Genomic DNA, 12,295 nt, shown 5'->3' on the forward strand with positions numbered 1-12,295 from the left:
TGAGTAGCTGGGACGGCAGGCGCACCCACCACGCCCGGCTAATTTTTATGTTTTCATTTTTTTGTAGAGACGGGGTCTTGCTATGTTGTCCAGGCTGGTCTGGAACTCTTGGGCTCAAGGGATCCTTGTGCCTCGGCTTCACAAACTGCTGGGATTACAGGCGTGAGCCACCGCGCCCGGCTCTAAATAATTTCTTATCGCCCTCCCTCAGTTTGTTTTTCCTGTTATCGGGTCACCTACACATTTCACAATTGTCAAACAGGTGAGGGCACAGATACAGAAGCGTCCCGCATTCCCTCCAGATTTTATCACGCTGAGGCACAAAGAGAAAAATAGCTTCTGGCGACCTCATGAAAACCCCAATTTCAAAACAGCCACATGCAGTTTAATTTCCTTAAAAGCTTAGCCGGAAAAGGCTTCTGTGGCTTGCGACCCCAGCTGGGCTTGAGCGAAGGCTCTGCTCATTGGGGCGGGGGCGGGCACAAGGTGATCGGAGGGAGGGGGATGACTCGCAGTTGTGTTTTGAGTGCTTGCTTGGGTTATGTTGTTCCTCCAGCACACATACACTCAGTTTCTTGTCATAAGGGGAACCCTGTTATTTTGTAGACAAAAAGTGACAGAAGCAAGTTTCGAAGCAAAAAACAAACAAACAAACAAAACAAAAAGAAAAAAAAAACGAAGACGAACAAAAGTCAACGTGAAATCTCCCCAGAGGAAAAGGAACCGCGCTGTTTGTCCCTCAGTAACTGAGCAACACCCCGGACACGCAGGGCTGCCTGTGACTTCTGCGGTTTTTCTTGCACTTCTCCGCATTGGTTCACTTCCACCCTCGAAACGCTCCAGAAGCGAGAAATAAGGCGGGGCGGCCGCCACCCCCAAGCCGCCAGCTGTGCGGGGGCCCCAGCTGCAGGGGGTCCCGGCCCAGCGTCCCTCTCGGCCCCTTCCCTCTCCCCAGAGGGAGAAGGGGCGGGTCCACGCGGCCTGGGCGCTGCGGCCGGCACGCGGTAGGGGTCGCTGCGTCTCGGCGCGCGCTCCCACCGCGGTGAATAACGGGGCCTGGCTGGAGGAGAAAGGAAACCTGCTGCGGGAGGCGGCGGCGGCCGGCCAGGGAGCGAGGGAGGAGAGTTCACTTTTACTCCAGTGTCAGCGCACGGCGGCCGCGGCTGGCGCTGGCGAGAGAGCACCGAGGGAGCAGGTCGCAGATCTTCGGGCGGCCCCGGGAAATCGGCGAGAGGCGGGATCCGAGCGCGCCAGCGGGGCGCAGAGCCCGCGAGCCTGGCCAGCGAGGGGAGCCGCGGGGGGCGCGCCCTGGGCGGGCCCCCGGAGCCGCGCAGGATGCCCCGCGAAGAGCTGCCGTCGCTGCAGAGACCCCGCTATGGCTGTAAGTGCGCCGGGCGCGCGGGGTTCCGGCTGGCCTTGGGGAGTTCCCTCCCAGAGGACGGCGTTGGAGAAGCCGAAGGAGCTAGTTGCGCGGCGCAGAGGGAACTGAAAGGCAGCGGCTGCGCGGCTGGCAAAGTTGGGAGCTGGAGTTGCAAAGGGCAGTGAACCGCGTCCCCCCGCTCCCCCCATTCCTAATATCCAGCTGGCAGCCCAGACCCTCCACTCTGCATACCCCAAATGGGTGCGCGGGCAGTGCGGGGGTTGCGCTCTGGGACAGACCAGGTTGGGGTTTTAGGGGTATCAGGTGAGGAGTCCGCGGAGCTCCGGACCGCCACCGGCTTGGGCCAGGGGGTGGCGTAAGGCACCGGATTCTTCCAACCCAGAAAGGGGGAAAAGTTTGTTTGCTGTGGCTACAGGTGGGCACCACAAATAGGGCGCCGGCGCACTCTGCTAGTGCAAAGTCGGCTTGACTGGAAGGGCGGGCGTCTCCTCCTGTCCCGCGCCCTCGGACTTCACCTGAGCCGCTAGAGCCATTGGCCTCACAGGTGTGAGTCCCTCCTCGCTGAAACCCCCCAACCCCTTTCCTCCCCGCTCCCCTCGCATGGGAGGATTGCTGTGTGGAGAGGACGCGGCACTAGGCTCCGGGGAATCCGGTGGGAGCCCGCGTGACTTGAACGAGATGGTGTCGATTACCCAGCCAGGGGCTGCCTTCAGAAAGGTTGCTTTGGCCGATCGTGAGTGGATGGAGCCAGATTAACACTAACCACGTGGCTTCATGTGCAGAGTTCAGAGTCCTAAACATGTGCCAGGAAGCATTTCCTTTAAAACAAACAGAAAGTTGGCCCGCTGTCTCTCCAAGGTGGCCCTGTCAGTGAACCCAAGGCCGAAGACCACAGGTTAATTTTTCCCCAGGCTGGCCTTGGTGGCAGAGGTACCAGGTTTGGGTTAAGGTGGTGATACCTTCAGCAGGGTGTTGTGTGTGTGTGTGTGTGTGTGTGTGTGGTTTTGGATGGTGCTTAGGGCCACTGACTTGCTTAACTGAAAAAGGGCTGCTCAACTTGTGTAGGTTCTTTCACCTCCTCCCCGCTGGCGGGTTGAAGATGGGAGGTTATCTTTCCTGTGTTACCCTTGCAGTGAGGGGGAGGCCTGAGGACTACAGCCTCTGTACTCTAATGCATTCAGCGGTTGACTGAGACCCAGCTTTTTGCCTTTTGGTAAACCACACAGACAGCAGAGCCTCTTGGGTTCAAGGAGGAACGCTGCTCATTCAGTGTTTGCAGTGCCAACCTCAGGTGGGACCCAGCTTTTTGCCTTTTAGTAAACCACGCAGACAGCAGAACTCATTGGGTTCAAGGAGGAATGCTGTTCTCATTCAGTGTTTGCAGTGCCAACCTTAGGTTGGTGGAAGTACTTTAATGTGACAAGCTCTCAGAACATATGGTGGCTTCACTGTGTCAAATGGTAAGATAACCACAAACTTCTGTAAACTAGGTGAATCTACATGAGCAAATGATTTCTTGCTGTCACATTATTAATGTCGGCCCTCATTAACAATAGATAGTGCAAAATTTCCGTGAATGTGGTACATGAATGCAGCATTTCTGTCAGTCCCTGCATGTGCATCTGTGATGCTGCTTGATTTTTACAGAATAAATCTGTGTTTTAAGTGCACTCCAGGAGAAGCTATCGAGGGAGTCCAGATCTGGCAAGCCTGAAGCCCAGTTCACAGGGCTGCTTTCTTTGGAAATCTTCATCCAGCTTTCCTCACCAATATGGTGTAAGGGGGTGGGTGCCATCTTGTTGGAATCACTCCCGGTTACTTTCCCTCCGCTCATCAAGTGCTGGCATTCATTGGTCACTTAACACTGTCAAAAATGGAAAATATTTGCCTATGTTTCCAGACTTTCTTGTCACTCTGAAATATGAAGGCTTTAATGTGACAGTTATGTCATTAAAATGAACACTTTTATAATTTTGGTTTATGAATGGTGTATTTTCAGTGTATTCAGAACATGATATCTAGCAGAATAGATTTTGGTGTTAATAGGCATTACCTAACATTGCCTATTCATGCAAAAGAGGGCTATTTGGTGTGTTAGTGTAATTTCTGGTTGTTGTTGGCTTTCTGAACCTCCTATCAACATGAGACTGAAAATAGTGCTGTGAGTTCTTCTTGGGAAGGCTAGGGAAGGATAACAGGATTGTCCTTGCTCTGTTGTGTTCTAGGGCTGTGCTTTTTCTTGTTTATTGGTTTGGTAAGTACAGGTTCAGTAAAACCTCAAATTATAACGGGCGTTATCCCTAGCATTTAAAAATAAAGTAGCAATACATTGTAATTTCAGTTCTAGTGCTGAACGTTCTGAGTATAAGATGTTTGAGACTGGGCTTTAAACACAAGTTTTTGGTAGTTTGAATTAAGCCAGCTATTGCTTATTTTGGGTCTGAGCTTCTGTTCTGCTCTCTCTCCTACCCACTTGAATCATCATTTAATTCAGTAGTTCTTATACAAAGTAACTAAATTAACTCAGCTCAGGCTGTTATGGTCTTTCTCCTCTGTACCAGGCTGAGGGTCTGTAAATAGGCCACATAATAAATTGTACTTGAGGGATTTCTTAATGAGTTCTCCATGAGACCTCTGACTCTTCTCAGGTTTCTGACAGATGCAAGATTGCTGAAGTCGCCCTAATTTGCACACAAGAGCACTGGATTGAAATTAAGTAGACTATTTTCTATTTAATTTCCGCTATTGTTGGCCACATCTTCCTGCAATCTGTAAAGTTATTTTTGTATAATGTTAATACTACAAACAAAGCTGAAACAATTCAGTAACACAATTCGGAAGGGAAGAGGTGGAAGAAGGAAGTGATAGTAGGGAGCTGTTTAAACTAATGCAGACATAGACATAGTATATTACTATATATTGCATAATAGTATTTTTCTATACTCAACCAAATTAAGATGACACTTATGCTTAGGTGTGATTTGCAAATAACTTGTGTTGTTGTAATGGATTATGATGTATCTGCCAGATTAATTCTGAAAACACATTGCTGCCATGAACTGTCATAAGTTTTGTTCCAGTTACTTGAGAGTTAAAACACCAGTGGGAGCAAAAGAGGGGTTTGTGACTAGGCAGATGACTTCACTTACCACTGATAACACAATCAACACTTAAGTGACTACAGCGGATCTCTAATGATTGCATAGGCAAGAACTGTGGTTTTCTACCCTTTACAAGATTTAGAGACTTCCTTTCATGAGATACATTGTACAAAAAAATGGGGATCAATGTTTCACCATTTGCTTCTTTTAAAAAGTGCAACCTAAGTCCAGCATGTTGTGGGGGCGGGGAAGGGGAAGTTGAGAAAGATTCTGGTCGAGCATTTTTTTATTTTTTATTTTTTATTTATTCATTTATTTGTTTTTTATTTATTTATTTATTTTGAGGCAGGATCTTGCTCTCTCACCCAGGCTGGAGTGCATGGCTCCCTGCAGCCTCAAACTTCCCAGCCTCAAGCTGTCCTCCCACCTCACCCTCCTGAGTAGCTGGTACTACAGGCACACATCACCACACCCAACTAATTTTTATATTTTTTTGTAGAGATGGGGTTTTGCCATGTTGCCCAGGCTGGTCTCCAGCTGCTGGGCTCAAGCAATCCTCCCTCTTCAGCCTCCCAAAGTGCTGGGATTACAGATGTGAGCCACCATACCTGGCCTGATACTGTGAGCTTTTGAGTACTGCTCTCTGCTCTTGTCTGAATGGTGATGTTACTAAGTTACCTGGAGACTGGAGTTTTGGGTTGGTCAGTGCAACTAAACTTATCCATCTACAATGACCAATCTGAGATGAAATTTAAGTTCTGAAGTAGTTAAACGTAGTTGTGTAAAAGGGGATTGAATAAGTCTGTATTTAGCGTAGCTCAGCTGTAACATCCTATCAGTGCTTTCATTTGAACCACAGAAGGGTATATACAGCCTTATCTTGTGATGCTGTCTTCAGTAGACAAAAAGTCGAGCTGCTCCCTCATATGCTGGTGTTTTGGTTGAGCTTTTCAAAAGCATCTTTAAGGTCAACAGCTAAAGTGTTATTTTAGTGTGCTTTTAACTTTAATTATACATGCTGTTAGCCAGAATGACTTGTTTAGGAGAGTTTAAGCTTCTAATACTGAGTTTGTTTTAGAATTTAGTGTGATTTGGGGTGTTAGTTAACTCCTTTTTCTCTAGGGAGCCAATGACTTACTATTGCCGTCTACCCTCTCACTACACAAGCTTTTTAATAGTCCCTTCTGTTTAAAAGCTGGGCATGTGGCTCACGCCTGTAATCCCAGGACTTTGGGAAGCCAAGGCAGGTGGATCATATGTAGTCACGAGTTTGAGACTAGCCTAGGCAGCATAGTGAAACCTCGTCTCTACGAAAAATACAAAAATTAGCCTGGTGTGGAAGTGCACGCCTGTAATCCCAGCTACTTGGGAGGCTGAGGCAGGAGAATCCCAAATAGGGGAATCCCAAGCAGGGGAAAGCCTTGAACCCGGGAGGCAGAGGTTGCAATAAGCCAAGATCACGCCACTGCACTCCAGCCTGGGCGACACAGCGAGACTCGATCTCACAAAAAAAAAAAAAAAAAGCTAGTATACAAACAGATCTAATGCTTACCATGTCTTCCTGGTAACTAAAAGAGAAACAAAGGCCACTCAACGTCTGATTTGATAGGGTCAGGTAAGTCCTACAGGGCAGGCAGTTTAATATGGGATATGCAACAAATGTTTGTGAACTTACCAAGGGCTGGGTGCTTTTTGTGTGTTACTGTTATCATCAGCTCATTATGGCCTTTGAGAGGGCCAGTGGTTTTCCATTTTACAAAGAAGCTTAAACCCCTGGTACTGTGTCAAGGCCACCCTGCTAGCTGGTGGCAGGGGAACTTGGAAGCAGCACTGTCAGATCCTGGAGCCTTTCCCCATTGACTGTTGCCAGTTTGCTGCCCCTGAATCATAAATGTTCACCCCTTCTATGTGTTTCAGGAGTTTGTCATGATTCTCTCAAGATACAGAAACCTCTAGCTATTTATGCTGGATGTGGTGGTGTACACCTGTAGTTACAGCTGCTTGGGAGGCTAAGGCAGGAGGATCACACCTGTGATTACACCTGTGAATAGCCACAGCTCTCCAGCCTAGGCAACATAGTGAGATCTGCGCTGTGCCCCCCACCCCCTTGCCTGAACCCAGTCTCTCTTATTTATTTATTTATTTATTTTTTGAGATGGAGTTCCACTATGTTGCCCAGGCTGAAGTGCTGTGGTGAGATCTGGGCTCACTGCAACCTCTGCCTCCTGGGTTCAAGTGATTCTCCCACCTCAGCCTCCCAAGTAGCTGGGACCACAGGCATGCACCACCACACCCAGCTAATTTTTGTATGTTTTAGTAGAGATGGGGTTTCACCGTGGTGGTCAGGCTGGTCTCAAACTTCCTACCTCAAGTGATCCGCCTGGCTCAGCCTCCCAAAGTGCTAGGATTACAGGCATGAGCCACCCACCCAGTGAGACCCCCATCTCTAAAACAAAACAAAACAAAAAACACAAAAAAACTTGTGGCCATTGGATAGTGTGCTGATTTATAAATAGATGCATAAAGTTGATTTTGCTGCTGAATTCCCCCCCCCCCACCAAAGAAACAGCATAGAATACATGGGGTTTTTTTTTTTTTCTTCTTCCCAGACAGAGTCTTGCTCTGTCACCCAGGCTAGAGTGCAATGGCATGATCTCAGCTCACTGCAACCTCTGCCTCCCAGGTTCTAGCAATTCTCGTGCTTTACCCTCCTGAGTAGCTGGGATTATAGGCCTGTACCACCATGCCCAGCTAATTTTTGTATTTTTGGTAGAGATGGGTTTTCATCACATTGGCCAGGCTGGTCTCGAACTCCTGAGATCAAATGATCTGCCTTCCTCAGCCTCCCAAAGTGCTGCTATTACAGGCATGAGCCACTGTGCCCAGCCTTACATGGGCTTTTTATAGAGTACATCCAAGCTTCATCAAATATTTTATGTATACTTAGAAACATCCCATCTCTTACTGTGAGGTGCTGAAGTGAAAGGCTTTTCCATAATAATATAGTGACATGTGCCCCAGTGATTGCAAATAGGATAATCTGTAAAACCTACTTTATTACATACACTGCCCATACCTTAAAGTCTGGGATTGTTGAGAAATCAAGTAGAAACTTGCAGTAGTGTGGCCGACCTGTGAGCTTATACTTTGTCACCTTACTGCTCTATTTTATTTTTCTCTCTTGAGAGGCAGTATGGTGTTGATAAAATGGCAAAAGCTTTGGAGTTGAATAGAGGTGGGTTTGAATTCTGACTTCCATTGCCTGCCTTAGTAGCCTTGGGGTTTTCTCCTGTACCTTGAGAGGGTGTGTGGAAATGATATATCTATAGAGGTGGCTGATGTGGTTCCTGGCACATAATGCTAAACAAATTGTAATTGTTTCAATTAATTGAGCACTTAATACTAGCAAAATATTGTGATGAATGAAACACCACTTAGCTGCTGACAGCTTACCAGAGAATCTGGGTGACAAGTAAAAATGCTTATACTTTTAGTGCCCTTCCAAAAGTTCTGTGGAAGAGAAGATATGAGAAGGATGGATTTGGATGGGGGCAACGGGAGGGCTTCATGAAAGTTGTGAATTTGAAATGACCTTGAGGAAGGTCAGAGGAAAACCTGAAACACATGCTAGTATATTTGTACTGTGGAATCTTCTATTTATATAGGCAATAAAGGACAATTGCAGCTGTCCTGAGGAGAGTCACCTGATGCAACTCCTCACAAGTATCTTCTTGTTCTTTGAGATGGTTTTTTCAAAAAAAAAAAAAACACCCCGAACTTTTCACTAGAGACATGGGTGAGTGGGCCAGTGAAGTGAGTGACAGGGGAGGCAGGTGTGGTGAGACGTAGGGATGTGAGCATTTGGTGCCCTCTCTGCCGGCTGCTCAGCGGCCTCTTCCCTATGCTTCTGGGTTTGGCCATGTCTTTTGGATGAACAGCTTTGCCAGAGAGTTTTGCTGAGCATGGGTGAATTCTCTGAGAACAGGTAAGGAAACGAGTCCTGCTTAGAGCAGGACAAGGATCTTGACAACTGAATTCTCTAGGGGGTAGGGTTTCTCTCACCTCATTTTCTCTCATTCTCTCCATTAATTGTGGCAATGTTTTCACTGATTTACGGTCAGATTTCACTGATTTACGGTCCTGCAATGTCCAGCATCCCAGTTTTCTCGAAGAATGACTTAGACTGTGTTTCCAATTCATTGGCAATTGCCTGAGGAACTTTCACTTAGACTTTCTGGGGGATTTTACTAAGCTCTAATTGGACCGTCCTTTAATTTTATAATTGCGTATTATGTATGACTTCTTCTTGCCAAGGTGCCTAAGAGGAGCTGACAGCTGTTTATTTAGTAAATGCAGTGGTTTTCAAAGAGCAGTCTCTGGAGCACCAGCAGCAGTAGCAGCAGCAGAGCATCTCCTGAGAACTTGTTGGAAAGGCAGATGCCCAGGCCCCACTCAGACCTGCCAAATCAGAAACTCTGTGGCGGGGCTGGCAGTCTGAGTTTTAACAGGCTCTGCAGTTGATTCTGATGCACTAGGGCATCAGAAGGGTAAAGAGGCATTTCTGATATATAGTTACTCTTCACAGTGCTTGCAAGTTTTTGTAAAGTAAGTGAAAACACATGGGTATGTTATGGAACTCTTTATTTACAGTATCTCTTGAATGTTTGATTTGTAAACCACATACTAACCCAGGCCTTGATTACTTTACAGGTTCGTGTTTATTTTATAGAATTAATTTTGGTATGGCTTTAAGTTTGCTTTTCTTTCTTCTGGGAAACAAATGTGATTTGGAAGGTGCTGTGGTTTGAATGTATTCCCCAAAGTTCCTGTGTTGGAACGTAATCCCCAAGGCAGTAGTATTGGGAGGTGGAGCCTAATGAGTGGCGATTAGGCCACCAAAGTTCTGCCCTCGTGAATGGGTTAATGTTGTTATTGTGAGTGAGTTCGGTAAAAGGATGAGGTCAGCCTCCTTTTCTCTCTTTCACCCATGAGATGCCTTTTGCCGTGTTACGGTGCAGTAAGAAGGCTCTCACCAGATGCAGGCCCCTCAACCTTGGACATCCTATCTTCCAGAACTGTGTGGAAACAGATTTCTGTTCCTCATAAATGACCCAGTCTCAGGTATTCTGTTATAGCAGCACAAAACAGACTAAAACAAATGGAAAAGTTTAAAATCTCCACTGATTAGAGATAAAGCAAGGTTAGCTTTCCAGGGATTTCAGCTGGAAGTGAGGCTTTTAGGAGCCATTGGGAAGGCTGGGTGAACAGGGAACCTTTTTGTGTAAGAAAGGGAACTTCTGGGCTTCTAATCCCTGGGAGTAGGAGGTGGGGAGCTGGACAGTAAGAATTCGTAGATGTCCTCCTCCATTTTTTTTCTTTTTCCTTCCAGGACACCTTAAAGTGTTTTTCATTCATTCATTTATTCATTCACAATTTTAGAACTGTGAATATGTTAGCAGAGATATTATTTGATAGACATAAGTGCACCCAGGTCATTCCCAAATTGCAGGGAAACTACCAATCTGTTTATTTTACTATCGGTAAAAGACAGGAGGACATTTTTATTGTTTATTGCTTAGAATCTCCCAAAAAGATTTCCAATTGGTTGTTCTTTCTCTATTGCTACTAAATCTCTGAAGGAAGACATTTAAATTTTTTTTTTTAGTTAGGGTAGTTTATTTCTTGATAATTTTTTTCAGAGATAGGATCTCACTATGTTTGCTCAAGCTGGACTTAAACTCTTGGGCTCAAGTGATCCTCCCACCTTAACCTCCTGTGTAGCTGTGACTACAGGTGCGTACCACCATGCCTGGCAGAGTTCCTGATAATTTTGTCTCAGTTCTTATATTTTACTGGCAATATGAATTCAGTCTTAAGTAATGTTAATGCATATCCCAGAGTTGTCTCCAAATAAGTAGACTTGATTTGCATGTAATTGAAGCAACATATCTGGTTCAGTATCTAGCCAGCAGCTTGGTACCCTGGCACTTAGAAGATACTGAGTAAATATTTGCTGTTATGACAGGTTTTGCATAATATGTCTATACTGTATTGTTTGTCTAAATGAGGAATTTATTTCTATTATCTGTCTAATTAAAGATCATGTCGGCAGCTTTCAGATGCCATGCAAACATTAAATGTTGAGCTTAGATTTGCTTCCATCCTCTGTGGAACTTGGGCAAGTTGTTTTAATTTCTCTGTGCCTCAGTTTCCTCATCTGTAAAATGTAGGTGGAAAATGCATCCTCAAAGGATTAAAAATGATTTAATAAGATGGAAACGTACTTGCTCAGAGTGTGCTCCCACGGAGTCAACACGTAAAGGGCAGGGATGGTGATGGGAGAACCCCCCTCATTTCCGCTGCCCCTTGGTCTGTATCCTTCCTTACCTCCTTGCCTGTTCTTTTTCACTTTAACAGAAAGTGGATTTAAAATCCTAGCCCTATTTTCTTTTTTTTTTTTTCTGTGATGGAGTCTTGCTCTATCACCTAGGCTGGAGTACAGTGGTACGATCTCGGCTCACTGCAACTTCCACCTCCCAGGTTCAAGCAGTTCTCCTGTCTCAGCCTCCCAAGTAGCTGGGACTACAGGCACATGCTACTGCACCAGGCTGTTTTTTGTATTTTTAGTAGAGATGGGGTTTCACCATATTAGTCAGGCTGATCTTGAACTCCTGACCTCAGGTTATCCGCCCGCCTCGGCCTCCCGAAGTGCTGGGATTACAGGCGTGGACCACCGCGCCCAACCCTAGCCCTATTTTCTCTTGAGAATGGGAAAATTCTTAAGTTATCTGTATGTAAATACTTCAGTCTATCAGTTTGGGTGGGGACCAAATTAATACTGGTGTCTGTATACTTAAAAAACTAATATGTTCTGTTGTTTCCAGATACAGCTGATATGGGGAGAACATTTGGGCTTCTCTGTTGCATATTTTGCCATCTTGCGGGGGGTCTTCGAAGTGTACTCTGAAGTTACCAAGCATTCTCTTATTTCATTTAGGCTTCCAGGTTGAAGTTGGTTGTTGCTGCTGCTGTTGCTTGTTTAAAAACCTGAGGGTTTATAATGCTATCTAGATGAGAATGCTATCTACTTGAAATGTGTTTTAATCTTTACCCTTGCTTCAGAATGTAGAGTTTGACTTAGCTGCCAGGGTCAGCCAACCTTGTGGTCAACCTAGTCCTGTGGGAGTTTAGAAGGGAGGTGAGGAAGAGGAAGTACACTTGGTACACGGGGTTCATCTAACGTCCCTCCAGGCCTCACTGCCTCTACAAAGTTAATGAAGTTTTGTGTTCATAAGCTCAGTGAAGCTCAACTGAGAGGACTAACTGGAATGTTGGAGCCATTAGGAATTGAAAACCTGCACTGCAACTCACGTGCCCAATTTTTAAAAAAATTCTAGTACTTTTCATGTAAATGTTTGCTAATAACCCCTCTATTATTCCTCACCTCCCCAAAGGGGACCATTGTAATCAGCCAGTCTTGGTCCTTGAGATTGTCACTTTTCTGTTCTTTGCCCCAGTCCTAAGCAGGCTTCTTAGGGTGGGATGAGGGACCTGGTGAGATAGTCACATAGTCAGCCTCATGAAATATGACTCCCCATTCTCCTGCCCCCTAAACTGTGCTTCTCAGGTAAGATCTAGTAAGGCAGCCCACCAGAGCCTCGCTGCATGTTGAACTCTTAGGAAGTTTGTCCAAGAAATGGTAGTTATAGAGCTAATACAAACATGCTTTTGCTCTCATTCTATTCTCTACTAATGAGTTTTATTTTCTTTTTTTTTTTTTTTTTTTTTTTTTTTTTTTTTTTTTTTTTTTTTT

The 12,295-nt window shown here is 45.7% G+C and overlaps 1 protein-coding gene across 4 annotated transcripts in view; it reads left to right on the top strand.

The window, feature by feature from the left end:
- Window positions 1-863: 863 nt before the first annotated feature.
- IQGAP2 (IQ motif containing GTPase activating protein 2) overlaps window positions 864-12,295 on the top strand; it is a 317,888-nt gene continuing 306,456 nt past the window's right edge. For 2 of the 4 annotated variants that reach the window (XM_017848709.1, XM_017848712.1), the window contains exon 1: window positions 864-1,381. In XM_017848709.1, the coding sequence (XP_017704198.1) occupies window positions 1,336-1,381 (46 nt within the window). In that variant the 5' untranslated portion in view covers window positions 864-1,335. Of the gene's footprint in view, window positions 1,382-2,209; window positions 2,312-12,295 lie in introns of those variants that run through there. The other 2 variants (XM_017848710.1, XM_017848711.1) reach the window with 2 other exon arrangements.

Source organism: Rhinopithecus bieti, unplaced genomic scaffold (assembly GCF_001698545.2).
Source record: "Rhinopithecus bieti isolate Rb0 unplaced genomic scaffold, ASM169854v2 scaffold_30918, whole genome shotgun sequence".
NCBI classification, from domain to species: domain Eukaryota; kingdom Metazoa; phylum Chordata; class Mammalia; order Primates; family Cercopithecidae; genus Rhinopithecus; species Rhinopithecus bieti.